Source organism: Scyliorhinus torazame, chromosome 10, assembly GCF_047496885.1.
Source record: "Scyliorhinus torazame isolate Kashiwa2021f chromosome 10, sScyTor2.1, whole genome shotgun sequence".
Lineage (NCBI taxonomy): Eukaryota > Metazoa > Chordata > Chondrichthyes > Carcharhiniformes > Scyliorhinidae > Scyliorhinus > Scyliorhinus torazame.
Genome location: NC_092716.1, coordinates 131,692,661 through 131,714,929, shown reverse-complemented (window position 1 = coordinate 131,714,929; position 22,269 = coordinate 131,692,661). Strand labels below are relative to the sequence as shown.

Below are 22,269 nucleotides of genomic sequence, written 5' to 3'. Positions count from 1 at the left end.
TTCAGTATTCTGGGGTAGATCCCATCCGGCCCTGGGGACTTATCTACCTTAATATTTTTTAAGACACCCAACACCTCGTCTTTTTGGATCACAATGTGACCCAGGCTATCTACACCCCCTTCTCCAGACTCAACATCTACCAATTCCTTCTCTTTGGTGAATACTGATGCAAAGTATTCATTTAGTACCTCGCCCATTTCCTCTGGCTCCACACATAGATTCCCTTGCCTATCCTTCAGTGGGCCAACCCTTTCCCTGGCTACCCTCTTGCTTTTTATGTAAGTGTAAAAAGCCTTGGGATTTTCCTTAACCCTATTTGCCAATGACTTTTCATGACCCCTTCTAGCCCTCCTGACTCCCTGCTTAAGTTCCTTCCTACTTTCCTTATATGCCACACAGGCTTCGTCTGTTCCCAGCCTTTTAGCCCTGACAAATGCCTCCTTTTTCTTTTTGACGAGGCCTACAATATCATTCGTCATCCAAGGTTCCCGAAAATTGCCGTATTTATCTTTCTTCCTCACAGGAACATGCCTGTCCTGTATTCCTATCAACTGACACTTGAAAGCCTCCCACATGTCAGATGTTGATTTGCCCTCAAACATCCGCCCCCAATCTATGTTCTTCAGTTCCCGCCTAATATTGTTATAATTAGCCTTCCCCCAATTTAGCACATTCATCCTCGGACCACTCTTATCCTTGTCCACCAGTACTTTAAAACTTACTGAATTGTGGTCACTGTTACCGAAATGCTCCCCTACTGAAACATCTACCACCTGGCCGGGCTCATTCCCCAATACCAGGTCCAGTACCGCCTCTTCCCTAGTTGGACTGTTTACATATTGTTTTAAGAAGCCCTCCTGGATGCTCCTTACAAACTCTGCCCCGTCTAAGCCCCTGGCACTAAGTGAGTCCCAGTCAATATTGGGGAAGTTGAAGTCTCCCATCACCACAACCCAGACCAGCTAATCTTCTGCAAGCTGCTTCCAACACTTGCTTCCTTATTTAAATAAGGAGACCAATATTGTCCACAATACTCCTGATGTGGTCTCATCAATGCCCTGTACAACTGAAGCAGGACTCCCTAATTTTGAAACAATTCCCTTAACAATAAACAATTACATTCTATCAGCTTTGCTTTACCAACATTTTGTGATTTATAGATGAGGACACCCAGATTCCTCTTCACCTCAGACCTCTCAATCTCTCACCATTTAGCTTATTTTTGATTTCTCCTGCCAAAACGGATAATTTCATTTCCCACATTACTCCATTTGCCCGATTGTTTCCCACTCATTTAACCTATTTGTATCCCGTTATAGACTTCTTATGTCCATAGAACCATAGAATTCCTACAGTGCAGAAGGAGGCCAGACCTGGAGGACCGAATGCATCATCCCACTCTCCCACCCATTGCTATAAACCCGTAACCCCACCTACCCTGCACATCTTTGGACTCTAAGGGGTAATTGACCATGGCCAATCCACCTGCACATCTCTGGACTGTGGGAGGAAACTGGAGCACCCGGAGGAAACCCACACAGACACAGGGAGAACGTGCACACTGCACACAGACAGTCACCCGGGACCGGAATTGAACCCGGGTCCCTGGCGCTGTGAGACTGCAGTGCTAACCACTGTGCCACCGTGTCCTCGTCACAATTTACTTTCTTACCAAACTTTGTGTCATCAGCAAATGTAGCAACTTGACCTTTGGTCCGTTCATTTAATTCCTTGATATGAATTGTAAAACGTTGAGGGCGCAGCACTGATCCATGTGACACACCATTCCTCACATCCTGCCAACAAGGCCTATTTATGCCAACTCTCTGTTTCCTGTTAGATAGCCCATCTTCTACCCATGTCAATATGTTGCCCCCTACACCATGAGCATTTATTTTCCTCAATAACCTTTGATGTGGCAGCTTATCAAATGCCTTCTGGAAATTTCGGTACAGTATATTCACTGGCTCCCCTTTATCTACAGCATATTCAAAGAACTCCAATAAATAGGTAAAACATGATTTCCCTTTCAGAAAACCAGGTTGACTCGGCTTGATACCCTTGATTTTAAGTGCCCTGTTATAACATCTTTAATAATAGCTTCAAATGTTTTTCCTGTGACAGATGTTAGATTAAGTGGCGAATAGTTTCCCGCTTTCTGTCCCCCCACATTTGAATAAAGCCAAAGACAAATCAGCGCATTACTTTGCCAAGTAAAAACATGGGCCAATCCAAAGGAATTCCATGGTCATCAAACACGCTTCTTTGAGCATGGTCACAGGAGGAGGAAATCTTGCCAATGCAATGACAATGGCAGGTGGGAAAAGCAGGGAGTCTTGTGGTCAATCATGTTTCACGTGGAGTGGTGCAGCTCAAGTATAGACTTCGGAGATATGCTGGTGAGGTGTTCCAGGAAAAACTAGCTGCAGATAACAGAGCATGTTCTGTGCCCACCTGATACCTCTCTATGTTTATGTCTAAATATTCTTTCAGGTTTTTCATATACGTTCTAATGTTTCTTTCATTTTCTCTCTCTTTTTTCGGTTTTGATTCATCCCTCCAGAGGTTAAAATTGACTATGTGCCCCGACAAGGCAAGTTCCTTATTTTTACACCTTTCTTAATGTTGACAGTGCTACAGAGCTGGTGCTGTGTCTGTCTTCACTCTCTCACTCTCTCTCTCTCTGTTATCCCAGTTGTATCTGCAGAGCGTGCGTGTTGTGTGTTGGTGGTTTGTGTGTGTGTGTTAACCCAGTTTGTATCTGCACTCTCTAGATCCTCCCAAAATCCACCTGGACTGTTTGGGCTGTGTCCCTGATGCCACCATCATTGTTGTGGCCGGGAACAAGCTTCGGTTGGATGTGCCCATCAGTGGAGACCCGGTGCCCACTGTCGTCTGGACCAAGGCTGATAAGGTAGGGCCAGTGTGGGGTGCGGAATGGCCACCCAATCAGCCCCCTTTAAACTTGACAGAACCTGGGCTGGATTGTCCGATACTGCCGATGCCGGTGTGGGAACTGTGGCTTTTTACAATGCCAAAAACCGGCGCCGAACCCTCGCTGATTTCGGTGAGGGGCGCTGGGTAAACCTCCCGGCTCCCGTGCCGGAGAATGGCCGGGTCTGTGGCTGCGCATGAGCACGACGGTGACCTGCAGCGGTCACACCGTAAAACATGGCGCCGGCCGTGAGCAGACCCGACCTGCCAAATGCTGCCCCACAGGATAATCCCTGGCCCCCTGGCAGCACAGCTCCCGGTCGACTGTGGCGGCGCTGGACACAGTCCGCAGCCACCACGCCAGGTTCCCGACTGCTCAGACCACACGTCAACTGTGCGGTCGGGACCTCGGCCCATCGGGGGCGGAGCATCGGGGGAGGGCCTTCCGATGACGCGTCAACGCTATTCCATTTCAGAGGGGGCGAAGACTAGAAAACCGGCGTCAAACCGGCACCACCCCCAATTTGACGTCGGAAGGGATTCTTCACCCAATCGCCAATTACGATATCGGCGTCGGGGAACGGAGAATCCCACCCCCTCTGTCTGGTTTATGTGGGAGCTGAGGGGAAGACCATGTATGTACCGAGCAGCTGACTGTGATGCTGATTTGCAAGAGGTAGAGGAGATTGAGTGTTTTCTGGAGAAGGCAGCTACTGGCAAACACTGCATGAATCTTCAAGTTGTCCACCGCACATGGGAGTCTATCCAATGGTTGCACCAGACCCAGAAGGATTCACTTCAGATGGCCAGATTTGCTGGTTCTGAGATTCATTGCAGTGTCTGTGGGTATGAGTGAGAAGCCTGATGGGTAACATTGCCCTCCTATATTCATTCTTAAGGAGTCTCTGTGCCTTGGTGGGAGCTCGTTCACAGGTAAAAGCTCAATGTTCACATCCACGTCAAAACCAGGATGCGATGAATGCACTCTCTGCCTTTAGCTCCACTACTCAACCAATCACAGCACAGACTTAAACATACTGGGCTGGGTTCTCCATTCCTGAGGCCAAGTGCCGATGCCAACGGAGGGTCCGTGGCGTTTTGCGACAGGAAATTTGGCGCGATACTCTCACCGATTCCACTACCAGTGAGGGGCTAACACCAGCACTGCGTGAAACGCTCGCGGAATGCGCGTAAAGCGTTCGGAGAATCGCACACGTGCAGGGCTGACAAGCTACATGCCGGACCGGACCGCGTACCCGCCCACCCCAATCTCTCAACCCACCTCCTGGACACCTCCACCACTTCCCCCAATCCTGGCGGAAGCCCCCCCCCCACCCCGCCCCCGGCTAGCAGCAGGGATCTTGGCCGAGTGTGGTGGCGCTGGTCACTGTCCACATGCCCTCCCTCTCCCTCCGCAGCCGGCATGCTAGACGCCCGACTACACGTGGCCCATCCGACGGGAACTCAGCCCATCGGAGGCGGAGCATTGCGGGTGGGCCGACTAATGACACTCCAACGGATGATGCCGATTTGTAGCCGGCGGAGCATCACGACCTGGCGGCAAACCGGCTCCTGCCCCGATTTCAGCGTCGGGATTCATTGTCCGCCCAATCGCCGTTCCCGATTTCAGCGTCGGGATTCATTGTCCGCCCAATCGCCGTTCCCGATTTCAGCGTCGGGATTTATTCTCCGCCCAATCGCCGTTCCCGATTTCGGCGTCGGGAGTCATTGTCCGCCCAATCGCCGTTCCCGATTTCAGCGTCGGGATTTATTCTCCGCCCAATCGCCGTTCCCGATTTCGGCGTCGGGAGTCATTGTCCGCCCAATCGCCGTTCCCGATTTCAGCGTCGGGATTCATTGTCCGCCCAATCGCCATTCCCGATTTCAGCGTCGGGATTCATTCTCCGCCCAATCGCCGTTCCCGATTTCAGCGTCGGGATTCATTGTCTGCCCAATCGCCGTTCCCGATTTCAGCGTCGGGATTCATTCTCCGCCCAATCGCCGTTCCCGATTTCAGCGTCGGGATTCATTCTCCGCCCAATCGCCGTTCCCGATTTCAGCGTCGGGATTCATTCTCCGCCCAATCGCCGTTCCCGATTTCGGCGTCGGGATTCATTGTCTGCCCAATCGCCGTTCCCGATTTCAGCGTCGGGATTCATTGTCCACCCAATCGCCGTTCCCGATTTCGGCGTCGGGATTCATTGTCCACCCAATCGCCGTTCCCGATTTCGGCGTCGGGATTCATTCTCCGCCCAATCGCCGTTCCCGATTTCAGCGTCGGGATTCATTGTCTGCCCAATCGCCGTTCCCGATTTCAGCGTCGGGATTCATTGTCCACCCAATCGCCGTTCCCGATTTCGGCGTCGGGATTCATTCTCCGCCCAATCGCCGTTCCCGATTTCAGCGTCGGGAGTCATTCTCCGCCCAATCGCCGTTCCCGATTTCAGCGTCGGGAGTCATTCTCCGCCCAATCGCCGTTCCCGATTTCAGCGTCGGGAGTCATTCTCCGCCCAATCGCCGTTCCCGATTTCGGCGTCGGGAGTCATTCTCCGCCCAATCGCCGTTCCCGATTTCAGCGTCGGGAGTCATTCTCCGCCCAATCGCCGTTCCCGATTTCAGCGTCGGGAGTCATTCTCCGCCCAATCGCCGTTCCCGATTTCAGCGTCGGGATTCATTCTCCGCCCAATCGCCGTTCCCGATTTCGGCGTCGGGAGTCATTCTCCGCCCAATCGCCGTTCCCGATTTCAGCGTCGGGAGTCATTCTCCGCCCAATCGCCGTTCCCGATTTCAGCGTCGGGAGTCATTCTCCGCCCAATCGCCGTTCCCGATTTCAGTGTCGGGAGTCATTCTCCGCCCAATCGCCGTTCCCGATTTCAGCGTCGGGAGTCATTCTCCGTCCAATCGCCGTTCCCGATTTCGGCGTCGGGAGTCATTCTCCGCCCAATCGCCGTTCCCGATTTCGGCGTCGGGAGTCATTCTCCGTCCAATCGCCGTTCCCGATTTCGGCGTCGGGATTCATTCTCCGCCCAATCGCCGTTCCCGATTTCGGCGTCGGGAGTCATTCTCCGCCCAATCGCCGTTCCCGATTTCGGCGTCGGGAGTCATTCTCCGCCCAATCGCCTTTCCCGATTTCAGCGTCGGGAGTCATTCTCCGCCCAATCGCCGTTCCCGATTTCAGCGTCGGGAGTCATTCTCCGCCCAATCGCCGTTCCCGATTTCAGCGTCGGGATTCATTCTCCGCCCAATCGCCGTTCCCGATTTCGGCGTCGGGAGTCATTCTCCGCCCAATCGCCGTTCCCGATTTCAGCGTCGGGAGTCATTCTCCGCCCAATCGCCGTTCCCGATTTCGGCGTCGGGAGTCATTCTCCGCCCAATCGCCGTTCCCGATTTCGGCGTCGGGATTCATTCTCCGCCCAATCGCCGTTCCCGATTTCGGCGTCGGGAGTCATTCTCCGCCCAATCGCCGTTCCCGATTTCGGCGTCGGGAGTCATTCTCCGCCCAATCGCCGTTCCCGATTTCGGCGTCGGGAGTCATTCTCCGCCCAATCGCCGTTCCCGATTTCGGCGTCGGGAGTCATTCTCCGCCCAATCGCCGTTCCCGATTTCGGCGACGGGAGTCATTCTCCGCCCAATCGCCGTTCCCGATTTTGGCGTCGGGATTCATTCTCCGCCCAATCGCCGTTCCCGATTTCAGCATCGGGAGTCATTCTCCGCCCAATCGCCGTTCCCGATTTCGGCGTCGGGAGTCATTCTCCGCCCAATCGCCGTTCCCGATTTCAGCGTCGGGAGTCATTCTCCGCCCAATCGCCGTTCCCGATTTCGGCGTCGGGAGTCATTCTCCGCCCAATCGCCGTTCCCGATTTCGGCGACGGGAGTCATTCTCCGCCCAATCGCCGTTCCCGATTTTGGCGTCGGGATTCATTCTCCGCCCAATCGCCGTTCCCGATTTCAGCATCGGGAGTCATTCTCCGCCCAATCGCCGTTCCCGATTTCAGCGTCGGGAGTCATTCTCCGCCCAATCGCCGTTCCCGATTTCGGCGTCGGGAGTCATTCTCCGCCCAATCGCTGTTCCCGATTTCAGCGTCGGGCAACGGAGAACCCCACCTACTATTTCTGCCAAAGACTAAAAGTTAATCATTCAAGGGAAAGGATAGACGGTGGAGTCCTTGAAATAGTGTCCAGGTTCTACAGTCTTACTCTCTGCATGGAGGGAAATCTTACTTCTCATCCTCACTAATCTACCTGCCGCTTCTGTCAATAATAGCCTTGTTGGAGTGACTGCCGCACAGTCCTTGAAGAGACAAAGGGCAGGATTCTCCGCCCCGCCGGGCCACATTGCTGCCCCGACCGGCCGGTGGGATTCTCCGTTACGCCAGCCAGTCAATGGGGTTTCCCATTGTGGGGCAGCCCCACGCCATCGGGAAACCCCCGGGCGCCGGCATAACGGAGACTCCGGCCGGCGGAGAATTCCGGCCAAAGTGTCTTTTTTTGATTCCGCATTTCCTGGATGTGGGTGTTGCTGATTAGACCAGCATTTATTGCCATCCCGAATTGTTCTTGAGAAGGTGGTGGTGAGCTGCCTTCTTGAACCACAAAAGGTGGTACACGCACTGTGCTGTTAGGGAGTGAGTTCCAGGATGTTACCCCAGTGACAGTGAAGGAACGGCGATATATTTTCAAGTCAGGGTGGTGAGTGACCTGGAGGGGACCCTCCAGGTGGTGGGCTTCCCAAGTATCTGTTGTTCCTGTCCTAGATGGTAGCCGTCGTGAGTTTGGAAGGTGCTGCTGAAGGAGCCTTGGTGCATCTTGTAGATGGTACACATGACTGCTACTGTGCATCAGTGTTGGAGGGTTTGAATGTTTGTGGGTAGCACAGTGGTTAGCACAGTTGCTTCACAGCTCCAGGGTCCCAGGTTCGATTCCCGGCTTGGGTCACTGGCTGTGCGGAGTCTGCATGTTCTCCCCGTGTCTGCGTGGGTTTCCTCCGGGTGCTCCGGTTTCCTCCCACAGTCTAAAGATGCGCAGGTTAGGTGGATTGGCCATGCTAAATTGCCCTTAGTGTCCAAAAAAGGTGAGGTGGAGTTACGAGGATAGGGTGGAGCTCTAAGCTTAGGTAGGGTGCTCTTTCCAAGGGCCGGTGCAGACTCGATGGGCCAAATGGCCTCCTTCTGCACTGTAAATTCTATGATTCTATGGAAGGGGTGCTAATCAAGTGGGCTATTTTGTCCTGGATGGTGTAGAGTTTCTTGAGTGTTGTTGGAGCTGCACTCATCCAGGCAAGTGGAGAGTATTCCATTACACTCCTGGTATGTTAGTGTGGCTGTTGGTCTGAGCTAACCCTGACTCTGTTACTGTGGACAGGTGATCACAGAGATGGATGGGCGTGTTCATGTGGAGAATCACCCAGAACACTGTGTCTTCATCATGGAAGGAGCAGAGAGATCTGACCAGGGTGTCTACACTGTGCTGGTGCAGAACCCTGCAGGAGAAGATCGGGCTAATATCACTGTCAGAGTGGTTGGTGAGTATCAGGTTTCCAACGAGGCCCTGGTGGTAAACGATGGCTGATTGAACAAGATTTACTTCAGTTAGTGAGGTGCTGAGCTCGGAACACACACACACACAACATTTATTAATATAGCGTCTTTAACGCAGTCCCAGTATGAATCACACAAGGAGATATTCAGTCAGGTGACCAAATATTTGCTCAAAGAATGAGTTGTAAAGACAACCTTAAAGGAGGAGGTCAGGGAGAGAGGGGGAAAGGGTAGAGTTGGGCTTGAGGCAGCAGAAGGCCACCAGTGGTGAAGTGATTCAAACTGGGAATGCGCAAGGGCCCACGCTGCTTTGGACCACGGTCATAGGGGTGTGAGAGCTGGAAGAAGAAAATGGAGTGAAGGTAAGTGGAGAATGAAAAGAAGAGAGGACACCATCGGAAAATAGAGATTGTTGAGGGGGGTGGGGGTGGGGGGGGGGGGAGTGTAGTGTCATGGTAACAAGTGATGTAGACCGTGATGTTACAGGGTCATCAGTAATCATGTGCTCGAGGCTGTGTATGGCAGGTTGAGCAGGCTGCACTCAGGTGAGATGTACTTACTCTGCAGCTCATCGTGAACAGTTTAAGCAAAAGAGTTTGAAGTAACTACCCAAGTCAGACTACAGTCTCTGGAGATCAGATAGACCACAGCACCAGTACATGGAACATGCTGGCAACATGGGTGCCATCAACTACAGGGTGAAACTGGAAGGAAACCTGATCAGAAGAACAATCTGTAAACATACCTGGGAAAGGGACCAACAGGAAAGCAATAGCAGGGGCAGCACGGTAGCATAGTGGTTAGCACTGTGGCTTCACAACACCAGGGTCCCAGGTTCGATTCCCTGCTGGGTCACTGTCTGTGTGGAGTCTGCACATCCTCCCCGTGTGTGTGTGGGTTTCCTCCGGGTGCTCCGCTTTCCTCCCACAGTCCAAAGATGTGCAGGTTAGGTGGATTGGCCATGATAAATTGCCCTTAGTGTCCAAAATTGCCCTTAGTGCCCCAAAAAGGTTAGGTGGGGCTATTGGGTTATGGGATAATGTGGAAGTGAGGGCTTAAGTGGGTTGGTGCAGAACATAGAACATAGAAAAATACAGCACAGAACAGGCCCCTCAGCCCACGATGTTGTGCCGAACCTTTGTCCTAGATTAATTATAGATTATCATTGAATTTACAGTGCAGAAGGAGGCCATTCGGCCCTTTGAGTCTGCACCGGCTCTTGTAAAGAGCACCCTACCCAAACTCAACACCTCCACCCAACACTAAGGGCAATTTTGGACACTAAGGGCAATTTATCATGGCCAATCCACCTAACCTGCACATCTTTGGACTGTGGGAGGAAACCGGAGCACCCGGAGGAAACCCACGCACACACGGGGAGGATGTGCAGACTCCGCACAGACAGTGGCCCAAGCTGGAATCGAACCCGGGACCCTGGAGCTGTGAAGCAATTGTGCTATCCACAATGCTACCGTGCTGCCCTTAAGAACAAATTAATCTACACTATATCATTCTACCGTGTACCACGTACCTATCCAATAGCTGCTTGAAGGTCCCTAATGTTTCCAACTCAACTACTTCCACAGGCAGTGCATTCCATGCCCCCACTACTCTCTGGGTAAAGAACCTACCTCTGACATCCCCCCTATATCTTCCACCATTCACCTTAAATTTATGTCCCCTTGTAATGGTTTGTTCCACCTGGTGAAAAAGTCTCTGACTGTCTACTCTATCTATTCCCCTGATCATCTTATAAAGCTCTATCAAGTTGCCCCTCATCCTTCTCCATTCTAATGAGAAAAGACCTAGCACTCTCAACCTTTCCTCGTAAGACCTACTCTCCATTCCAGGCAACATCCTGGTGAATCTCCTTTGCACCTTTTCCAAAGCTTCCACATCCTTCCTAAAATAAGGGGACCAGAACTGTACACAGTGCTCCAAATGTGGCCTTACCAAAGTTTTGTACAGCTGCATCATCACCTCACGGCTCTTAAATTCAATCCCTCTGTTAATGAGCGCTAGCACACCATAGGCCTTCTTCACAGCTCTATTCACTTGAGTGGCAACTTTCAAAGATGTATGAACATAGTCCCCAAGATCTCTCTGCTCCTCCACATTGCCAAGAACTCTACCGTTAACCCTGTATTCTGACTCGATGGGCCGAATGGCCTCCTTCTGCACTGTATGTTCTATGTAGTAGCAGACAGCACTGCCCCTACCCCACACTTTGAAAATCTCGAGTGCTCACACAGAGACGACACTGGAAGTGATGGAGGGAGAACTCCCCAAGGTCTTGAGCAACCTTGGCTCTCCTTAGCAAAAAGCAGTGATCCCACAGAGCAGGTGAATCCCTCCAATCAATCCTTACCAACCTGTTCAGGTCAGTGCGTTATTGTGAGCACGGGGTAAAGGTATTTATCCCAAGGGTTCTTGGCTCTTGCCTATACGTAAGCTATGAATTCCCAACCTCTCTCTTATACATGCTGCACAAGCAGCTTCCTCAACCTCCTACAATCTAAAACATGAGGTAGTGTGCTTTGCGAATGGGCACGTGTCCCTTATAGCCCAGCCGCAGTTCTAACAGCACAGGATTGCAGATCAGTCTGTTACATACTCCTCGGGGACTGCAGCAGTTCAAGCCCGCAGCTCCACACCATCTTCTCAAGGGCAATTAGGGATGGGCAATAAATGCTGGCCTCACCAGCAAAGGCCACATCCCATGAATTAATAAAAAAATACATATTTTTATTTTACTGTATAATATTGTACAGATGCAAAACAACTCAGAAAACAAAATTCCTCCTTGTGGATGATTTTCATTTGATCCCTTATTTCTGGGCAACTCTCGTTAGAAGCTGGACTTTAGTTCATTATCTATGGGGTGGGTTAAGATTCATAGAATTCAAACTTTACACAATCCAGATTGAACACCTTAGGCGAGATTCTCCGGTATCGGCGCGATGTCCGCCGACTGGCGCCCAAAATGGCGCAAATCAGTCGGGCATCGCGCCGCCCCAAAGGTGCGGAATGCTCCGCATCTTTGGGGGCCGAGCCCCAACCTTAAGGGGCTGGGCCCGCGCCGGATGAATTTCTCATAGCCCCCCCTCATATCCCCTTCCTCTCATATCCCCACACCGCCCCCTCATATCCCCCTCACATCCACACACCGCCCCCCTCATATCTTCACACCACCCCCCTCATATCCCCCTCCCCTCATATCCCCACACCTCCCCCCTCATATCCCCACACCGCCCCCCTCATATCCCCCCTCATATCCCCACCGCCCCCTCATATCCCCCTCATATCCCCACACCGCCCCCTCATATCCCCTTATATCACCACACCCCCCCCTCATATCACCCCTCATATCCCCACACCGCCCCCTCATATCCCCACACCGCCCCCTCATATCACCCCTCATATCCCCACACCGCCCCCTCATATCCCCACACCGCCCCCTCATATCGCCCTCATATCCATACACCGCCCCCTCATATCTACACACCGCCCCCCTCATATCACCCCTCATATCCCACACTGCCCCCCTCATATCACCCATCATATCCCCACACCGCCCCCCTCATATCTCCACACCGCCCCCCTCATATCCCCCTCATATCCCCACACCGCCCCCTCATATCGCCCTCATATCCCCACACCGCCCCCCTCATATCCCCACACCGCCCCCATCATATCCCACCCCCTCATACCCCACAGCGCCCCCTCATATCCCCACACCGCCCCCTCATATCCCCCTCATATCCCCACACCGCCCCCTCATATCCCCCTCATATCCACACACCGCCCCCCTCATATCCCCACACCGTCCCCATCATATCCCACCCCCTCATACCCCACACCGCCTCCCTCATATCCCCCCTCATTTCCCCCCCTCCCCATCTCCGGCACCCCCTCCCCACCAGTTCCCCACTCCCCATTCCCCCCCCCCCCAGATCCTTACCTTCACCCTCACTCCCCAACACCTCGCTCCAGATACCGCACCCCCATAGTTCCCTGGCTCCCCAGTCCCCAGCTCACTCTCCTCACCCTCGATCCCCAACCCCAAAACTCTGCTCTCGCTCCCCCCTCCACCCCTGCTCTCCAAACCCCTGTCCACTCAAGCCCCACTTTCTGATCCCACCCCTCCAATCCTGCACCCCCAGACCCCTCCTTCACTCCCCTCACCCTCTTCCACTCCTCCGCAACACCCCCATGCCCCCTCAACACCCGCCACACCCTCCTCCACTCCCCCACAGGCTGATCAGCAGTGACTGATTGTCCAGTTGACCTTTCGTGTTCTTCCCCAGACGTTCCAGACCCACCGGAGTTCCCAAAGATCCTGAGTGTTGGAGAGGATTGCTGCACAGTCCAATGGGACCCACCAGCATTTGATGGAGGACAACCAGTGCTGGGTAAGAGAAAGAGATCATTTTTTTAAATATAAATTTAGAGTACCCAATTAATTTTTTCCAATTAAGGGGCAATTTAACGTGTCCAGTCCACCTAGCCTGCACATCTTTGGGTTGTGGGGGTGAAACCCACGCAAACTCAGGGAGAATGTGCAAACTCCACATGTGGACGGGATTCTCCGACCCCCCGCCGGGTCGGAGAATCGCCGGGGGCGGGCGTGAATCCCGCCCCCGCCAGTTGCCGAATTCTCCGGCACCGGATATTTGGCGGGGGCAGGAACCGCGCCGCGCCGGTCAGCGCCCCCCCCCAGGCGATTCTCCAGCCCGCAATGGGCCGAAGTCCCGCTGCTGGAATGCCAGTCCCACCGGCGAGAATCAAACCATCTCTCTTACCGGCGGGACTAGACGGCGCGGGCGGGCTCCGGGGTCCTGGGGGGGGCGCGGGACGATCTGGCCCCCACGATGGCCTGGCCCGCGATCGGGGCCCACCGATCCGCGGGCGGGCCTGTGCCGTGGGGGCACTCTTTTACCTCCGCCTCGGCCACAGCCTTCACCATGGCCGACGCGTAAGAGACACCGCCCCCCGCGCATGCACGGGGATGACGTCAACGGCCACTGCCGCTCCCGCGCATGCGCGGACTTCCGCTGGCCGGCGAAGTCCTTTCGACCCCGGCTGGCGTGGCGCCAAAGGCCTTTCCCGCCAGCCGGCGGCGCGCCAACCACTCCGGCGCGGGCCTTGCCCCTCAAGGTGAGGGCTTGGCCCCTAAAGGTGCGGAGAAATCTGCATCTTTTGGGTGGCCCGACGCCGGAGTGGTTCCCGCCACTCCATCCCGCCGGGATCCCCCGCCCCACCGGGTAGGGGAGAATCCCGGCCTGTTTATTTCATTCCCCTACACTGTCTGTCTCTCTCTCTATCTTTCTCTCTTCCGTCCTCTCACTGTATCTCTCTCTCTCTCTCGCTGTCTCTCGCTATCCCTCCCACAATCTCCTCTCTCTTCTCTCCCTCACTATTCTTCTCCCTTCCCCTCTTTTTCACTATCCCTCACACTCTCCTCTCTCTCTCTTTTCCTCTCTCTCTCTCACTATCCCTCACACTCTCCTCTCCCTTTCTCTCACTATCCCTCACACTCTCCTTTCTTTTTGTCCCTCCCCCACTCGCCCAGGTATCTTCTCTCCCTCTTATTTACTCTCTCGTCTGTCTCTTCATGATCCATACTGTTCTCCATATTTTTCTTACCCCCATCCCTCTCTCTTTTCACCTTCCTTTTCTTTCTCTCATTGCCTCCATTCTTCCTTTCTATTCTCTCTCTCTCCATTTCCCTTGGTTCTTTATCACTCATCCGTTTCCTTGCGTTTACCACTCTTTCACTCTGAACTTTCTCCCTCTGGCTCTCGGGATGGGATCTCCTCCCTCCCTCCCTCCCTGTTCCTCTTATCCCCTCTGTGTCTCTATCCCTATCCCTCGTTGTGTATGTTTCTCTCGCTGTATCTCTCTCTGTATCTCCCTTTGTCTCCTGCTGTTCATCTCTCTCTGAGTCTCTCTCTGAGTCTCACTCTCCTTTCTCTATCTGTGTGTCTCCATCACTCTCTCTCTCGCCCTGTTCACTGTCTCTCTCTCTCTCTCTCTTGATTTGACAGGATATGTCTTGGAAAGGAAGAAGAAGAAGAGTTATCGGTGGATGAGGTTGAACTTTGACCTCTGGAAGGAGACCACGTACGAGGCCAAGCGAATGATTGAAGGTGTTGTCTATGAGATGAGAGTCTATGCTGTCAACTGCATTGGCATGTCACGCCACAGCCCTGCCTCAAAACCCTTTGTACCCATTGGTGAGTGGAAGAGGGGCAGGAGAGTGGAGGAGGGTGGGAGTTGTAATAGTATGCATAAGCAATTCTCTATGTTAATATGTTAGACCTCCAACCAGCAGGTGGCAGTCGAACTACACCATGTGACACTGCATCCTCGGGGAGTCTGAGTGAGGAGTCGTCGTGGATAGTCATGTTTAGTATTAGCTCTCGTATTCTAGCTGTTAACAGTTTACGGTTCATTAGTAGTATTAGTATTGTTTTCTACCCACTTTATTGTAATTTAAGAAATCTTAACTAGTCACGAACTAGACGTTCTTTGGTGCACTGACTCAATCATTGCAACGCACTTGAACGTAACAGGAACGTCTTTCAAACTCATTCACAGGATGTGGGTCGCTGGCTGGTCCTGCATTTGTTGCCCATCCTCATTACCCTTCAACTGGGTGGTTTGCTCGGCATTTCAGAGGGCGGATAGGAAACAACCACATTATTGTGGGGCTGGAGTCACATATAGGCCAGACCAGGTACAGATGGAAGATTTCCTTCCCGAAAGGATATTAGTGAACCAGATGGAGTTTTACAACAATCAACAATGGTTTCATGGTCACTATTAGTCTTTTAATTCCAGATTTTTATTGAATTCAAATTTCACCATGTGTTATGGTGGGACTCAAAACGGGGACCCCGGAATATTACCCTGGGGCTCTAGATTACTGGTCCAGCGACAATACCAATGTGTTGGGTGTTCTGGATCGCAAACAGGTCACCAACACTGGGAGTGGTGCAACTCTATTTTATTATAAGGTTAACTATATTAACATACTTGAACTGTGGGTAAATGCAATACCAGCTTTAACTGTTGACCCTTGCCTAGACCTAACCAGGTGATGCACTCAGCACATGGTGAATGTCTGTGTTGCAGGCTGTGAGCTCTGTGCTCCGAGCTGGCTGCTACTAGAATGAGCGGGAACACTCCTGTCCCTGTCTTTATAGTGCGTGTGCTCTCACTGGTGATTGGCTGCAGTGTTGTGTATGCTGATTGGTCCCACTGCATGTCCATTAGTGTGTGTGTGTGTGAGTGTGTCTGCACCATAATATACTGGTGTATATTACCTCCGGAAGGCCGCTGCCTTAGACTCGACATGTATGCTCAAGCCGTCAGGAGACGCGTCAATGCCAGATTCATCAGTCGCATTCACAAGACAGCCCCGAACGTCACCCAAGCACAACGCAATGCCATCCGCGCTCTCAAGACCAACCGCAGCATCGTCATCAAACCAGCAGACAAAGGGGGGGCCACTGTCGTACTGAACAGAACGGACTACTGCAAAGAAGTATACCGACAACTGAACAACCAAGAACACTACAGACAGTTACCCGCAGATCCGACCAAGGAACACACCCGCCAACTTAGCAGACTGATCAAGACCTTGGATCCAGATCTTCAGAGCACCCTACGTGCTCTCATCCCACGTACTCCCCGCATTGGAGATCTCTACTGCCTCCCGAAAATACATAAGGCCAACACACCAGGCAATGGGACCCTGTGTGAGAACCTCTCTGGCTACATCGAGGGCATCTTGAAACCCATCGTACAAGGAACACCCAGCTTCTGTCACGACACGACGGATTTCCTACAGAAACTCAGCACCCATGCACCAGTTGAACCAGGAACATTCCTCATCACAATGGACGTCTCGGCACTCTACACCAGCATCCCCCATGACGACGGCATTGCTGCAACAGCCTCAGTACTCAACACCGACAACTGCCAATCTCCAGACGCAATTCTGCAACTCATCCGCTTCATTCTGGATCACAACGTCTTCACCTTCGACAACAAGTTCTTCATCCAGACGCACGGAACAGCCATGGGGACCAAATTCGCACCCCAATACGCCAACATCTTCATGCACAAGTTTGAACAGGACCTACTCACCGCACAGGACCTTCAACCGACGTTATACACCAGATACATCGATGACATTTTTTTCCTTTGGACCCACGGCGAAGAATCGCTGAAACGACTACACGATGACATTAAGTTCCATCCAACCATCAGACTCACCATGGACTACTCTACAAAATCAGCTGCATTCTTGGACACACTCGTCTCCATCAAGGACGGTCACCTCAGCACTTCGCTTTGCCGCAAACCCACGGATAACCTCATGATGCTCCACTTCTCCAGCTTCCACCCTAAACACATTAAAGAAGCCATCCCCTATGGACAAGCGCTCCGTATACACAGGATCTGCTCAGACGAGGAGGAGCGTAACAGACATCTACAGACGTTGAAAGATGCCCTCGTACGAACGGGATATGGCACTCGACTCATCGAGCGACAGTTCCAACGCGCCACAGCGAAAAACCGCACCGACCTCCTCAGAAGACAAACATGGGACACAACCGACAGAATACCCTTCGTCGTCCAGTACTTCCCCGGAGCGGAGAAACTACGTCATCTTCTTCACAGCCTTCAACACGTCATTGATGACGATGAACATCTTGCCAAGGTCATCCCCACACCCCCACTACTTGCCTTCAAACAACCGCGCAACCTCAAACGAACCATTGTTTGCAGCAAACTACCCAGTCTTCAGAATAGTGACCACGGCACCACACAACCCTGTCATGGTAATCTCTGCAAGACGTGCCAGACCATCGACATGGATACCACTATTACACACGAGAACACCACCCACCAGGTACGCGGTACATACTCGTGCGACTCGGCCAATGTTGTCTACCTCATACGCTGCAGGAAAGGATGCCCTGAAGCGTGGTACATTGGCGAGACCATGCAGACGCTGCGACAACGAATGAACGGACATCGCGCAACAATCACCAGGCAGGAATGTTCCCTTCCAGTCGGGGAACACTTGAGCAGTCAAGGGCATTCAGCCTCTGATCTCCGGGTAAGCGTTCTCCAAGGCGGCCTTCAGGACGCGCGACAACGCAGAATCGCCGAGCAGAAACTTATAGCCAAGTTCCGCACACATGAGTGCGGCCTCAACCTGGACCTGGGATTCATGTCGCATTACATTCATCCCCCACCATCTGGCCTGCAAAATCCTACCAACTGTCCTGGCTTGATACAATTCACACCTCTTTAACCTGGGGTTACCCCATCTCTGGATCTGTAAAGATTTAATCACCTGCTAATGGTCGCATTCCAAGCATTGTTTGGCATCTTTGAATTTGTCTATATATGTGTTTCTGGAACAGACCTCTTCATTCACCTGAGGAAGGAGCAGCGCTCCGAAAGCTAGTGACATCGAAACAAACCTGTTGGACTTTAACCTGGTGTTGTAAGACTTCGTACTGTGCTCACCCCAGTCCAACGCCGGCATCTCCACATCACGGTGTATATTATGACAAATACCACTACTTCCCAGAGAGTGTGTACGGGTGGGGAGGCCAATACTCAAAGAGTGAGAACAGGAGAGGGACCGAGACCCCGGAAAGAGAGTGGACGGGACTCAGAGACCCCATAAACTGTACACTTACTGGTGACTCTCAGTCACTCCCTCTCTCGGAGATATCTGTATACTGACTGGTGTCTCTCAGAACCTCTCGCTCTCTCTCTCAGGGAGATATCTGTGCACTGACTGGTGTCTCTCAGTCTCTCTCTCTCAGGGAGATATCTGTGCACTGACTGGTGTCTCTCAGTCTCTCTCTCTCAGGGAGATATCTGTGCACTGACTGGTGTCTCTCAGTCCCCTCTCTCTCAGGGAGAAATCTGTACACTGACTGGTGTCTCTCAGTCTCTCTCTCTCTCAGGGAGCTATCTGTACACTGACTGGTGTCTCTCAGTCTATCTCTCTCAGGGAGATATCTGTACACTGACTGGTGTCTCTCAGTCTCTCTCTCTCTCAGGGAGATATCTGTACACTGACGGGTGTCTCTCAGTCTCTCTCTCTCTCTCAGGGAGATATCTGTACACTGACTGGTGTTTCTCAGTCCCCTCTCTCTCAGGGATATATCTGTACATTGACGGGTGTCTCTCAGTCCCCTCTCTCTCAGGGAGATATGTGCACACTGACTGGTGTCTCTCAGTCTCTCTCTCTCTCGGGGAGATAGCTGTACACTAACGGGTGTCTCTCAGTCCCCCCTCTCAGGGAGATATCTGTACACTGACTGGTGTCTCTCAGTCCCCTCTCTCTCTCAGGAAGATATCTGTACACTGACTGGTGTCTCTCAGTTTCTCTCTCAGGGAGATATCGGTACACTGACTGATGTTTCTCAGTTTCTCTCTCAGGGAGATATCTGTACACTGACTGCTGTCTCTCACTTTCTCTCTCAGGGAGATATCTGTACACTGACTGGCGTCTCTGAGTCTCTCTCTCAGGGAGATATCAGTACACTGAATGGTGTCTCTCGGTCCCCACTCTCTCTCTCTCTCAGGGTGATATCTGTACACTGACTGGTGTCTCTCAGTCCCCTCTCTCTCGCAGGGAGATATCTGTACCCTGACTGGTGTCTCTCAGTCACTCCCTCTCTCGGAGATATCAGTACACTGAACGGTGTCTCTCAGTCACTCTCTCTCTCAGGGAGATATCTGTACCCTGACTGTTGTCTCTCAGTCTCTCTCTCTCTCTCTCTCAGGGAGATATCTGTACACTGACGGGTGTCTCTCAGTCTCTCTCTCTCTCAGGGAGATATCTGTACACTGACTGGTGTCTCTCAGTCCCCTCTCTCTCTCTCTCTCAGGGAGATATCTGTACTCTGACTGGTGTCTCTCAGTCTCTCTCTCAGGGAGATATCTGTACACTGACTGGTGTCTCTCAGTCACTCCACCTCTCGGAGATATCTGTACACTGACTGGTGTCTCTCAGTCTCCTCTCTCTCAGGGAGATATCTGTACCCTGACTGTTGTCTCTCAGTCTCTCTCTCTCTCTCTCTCAGGGAGATATCTGTACACTGACGGGTGTCTCTCAGTCTCTCTCTCTCTCAGGGAGATATCTGTACACTGACTGGTGTCTCTCAGTCCCCTCTCTCTCTCTCTCTCAGGGAGATATCTGTACTCTGACTGGTGTCTCTCAGTCTCTCTCTCAGGGAGATATCTGTACACTGACTGGTGTCTCTCAGTCACTCCACCTCTCGGAGATATCTGTACACTGACTGGTGTCTCTCAGTCCCCGCTCACTCTCAGGGAGATATCTGGACACTGACTGGTGTCTCTCAGTCCCCCCTCTCTCTCAGGGAGATATCTGTACACTGACTGGTGTCTCTCAGTCCCCTCTCTCTCTCTCTCTCAGGGAGATATCTGTACACTAACGGGTGTCTCTCAGTCTCTCTCTCAGGGAGATATCTGTACACTGACAGGTTTCTCTCAGTCCCCGCTCACTCTCAGGGAGATATCTGGACACTGACTGGTGTCTCTCAGTCCCCCCTCTCTCTCAGGGAGATATCTGTACACTGACTGGTGTCTCTCAGTCCCCTCTCTCTCTCTCTCTCAGGGAGATATCTGTACACTAACGGGTGTCTCTCAGTCTCTCTCTCAGGGAGATATCTGTACACTGACTGGTGTCTCTCAGTCACTCCATCTCTCGGAGATATCTGTACACTGACTGGTGTCTCTCAGTCTCTCTCAGGGAGATATCTGTACACTAACGGGTGTCTCTCAGTCCCCCCTCACAGGGAGATATCTGTACACTGACTGGTGTCTCTCAGTCCCCTCTCTCTCAGGGAGATATCTGTACACTGACTGGTGTCTGTCAGTCACTCCACCTCTCGGAGATATCTGTACACTGACTGGTGTCTCTCAGTCTCTCTCTCTCTCAGGGAGATATCTGTATACTGACTGGTGTCTCTCAGTCTCTCGCTCTCTCAGGGAGATATCTGTACACTGACTGGTGTCTCTCAGTCCCCCCTCACTCTCAGGGAGATATCTGTACACTGACTGGTGTCTCTCAGTCTCCTCTCTCTCAGGGAGATATCTGTACACTGACTGGTGTCTCTCAGTCCCCGCTCTCTCTCAGGGAGATATCTGAACACGGACTGGTGTCTCTCAGTCTCCTCTCTCTCAGGGAGATATCTGTACACTGACTGGTGTCTCTCAGTCCCCGCTCTCTCTCAGGGAGATATCTGAACACGGACTGGTGTCTCTCAGTCTCCTCTCTCTCAGGAAGATATCTGTACACTGACTGGTGTCTCTCAGTCTCTCTCTCAGGGAAATATCTGTACACTGACTGGTGTCTCCCAGTCACTCTAACTCTCGGAGATATCTGTACACTGACTGGTGTCTCTCAGTCTCTCTCTCTCTCAGGGAGATATCTGTACACTGATGGGTGTCTCTCAGTCTCTCTCTCTCTCAGGGAGATATCTGTACACTGACTGGTGTCTCTCAGTCCCCCCTCTCTCTCAGGGAGATATCTGTACACTGACTGGTGTCTCTCAGTCCCCTCTCTCTATCTCTCTCAGGGAGATATCTGTACTCTGACGGGTGTCTCTCAGTCTCTCTCTCTCTCAGGGAGATATCTGTACACTGACTGGTGTCTCTCAGTCACTCCATCTCTTGGAGATATCTGTACACTGACTGGTGTCTCTCAGTCTCTCTCTCTCAGGGAGATATTTGTACACTGACTGGGGTCTCTCAGTCTCTCTCTCTCTCAGGGAGATATCTGTATACTGACTGGTGTCTCTCAGTCTCTCGCTCTCTCAGGGAGATATCTGTACTCTGACTGGTGTCTCTCAGTCTCTCTCACTCTCAGGGAGATATCTGGACACTGACTGGTGTCTCTCAGTCTCTCTCTCAGGGAGATATCTGTACACTGACTGGTGTCTCTCAGTCACTCCATCTCTTGGAGATATCTGTACACTGACTGGTGTCTCTCAGTCCCCCCTCTCTCTCAGGGAGATATCTGTACTCTGACTGGTGTCTCTCAGTCTCTCTCACTCTCAGGGAGATATCTGGACACTGACTGGTGTCTCTCAGTCTCTCTCTCAGGGAGATATCTGTACACTGACTGGTGTCTCTCAGTCACTCCATCTCTCGGAGATATCTGTACACTGACTGGTGTCTCTCAGTCTCTCTCTCTCTCAGGGAGATATCTGTACACTGACTGGTGTCTCTCAGTCTCTCGGCTCTCAGGGAGATATCTGTATACTGACTGGTGTCTCTCAGTCTCTCGCTCTCTCAGGGAGATATCTGTACACTGACTGGTGTCTCTCAGTCCCCTCTCTCTCTCAGGGAGATATCTGTACACTGACTGGTGACTCTCAGTCACTCCATCTCTCGGAGATATCTGTACACTGACGGGTGTCTCTCAGTACCCTCTCTCTCTCTCAGGGAGATATCTGTACTCTGACTGGTGTCTCTCAGTCTCTCTCTCTCAGGGAGATATCTGTACACTGACTGGTGTCTCTCAGTCTCTCTCTCTCTCAGGGAGATATCTGTACACTGACTGGTGTCTCTCAGTCTCTCTCTCAGGGACATATCTGGACACTGACTGGTGTCTCTCAGTCTCTCTCTCTCAGGGAGATATCTGTACACTGACTGGTGTCTCTCAGTCTTTCTCTCTCTCAGGGAGATATCTGTACACTGACTGGTGTCTCTCAGTCTCTCTCTCAGGGACATA

General features: G+C 52.2%; 1 protein-coding gene across 1 annotated transcript in view; it reads left to right on the top strand.

Moving 5' to 3' along the window:
* The window catches only part of LOC140430933 (myosin-binding protein C, cardiac-type-like), a 249,902-nt gene that overhangs the window by 146,085 nt on the left and 81,548 nt on the right, over positions 1–22,269 (top strand). Inside the window, exons 19-23 of the mRNA XM_072518761.1 lie at positions 2,564–2,593; positions 2,775–2,914; positions 8,296–8,455; positions 12,779–12,883; positions 14,519–14,707. Coding sequence (XP_072374862.1) covers positions 2,564–2,593; positions 2,775–2,914; positions 8,296–8,455; positions 12,779–12,883; positions 14,519–14,707 — 624 coding nt within the window. The remainder of the gene's footprint in view (positions 1–2,563; positions 2,594–2,774; positions 2,915–8,295; positions 8,456–12,778; positions 12,884–14,518; positions 14,708–22,269) is intronic.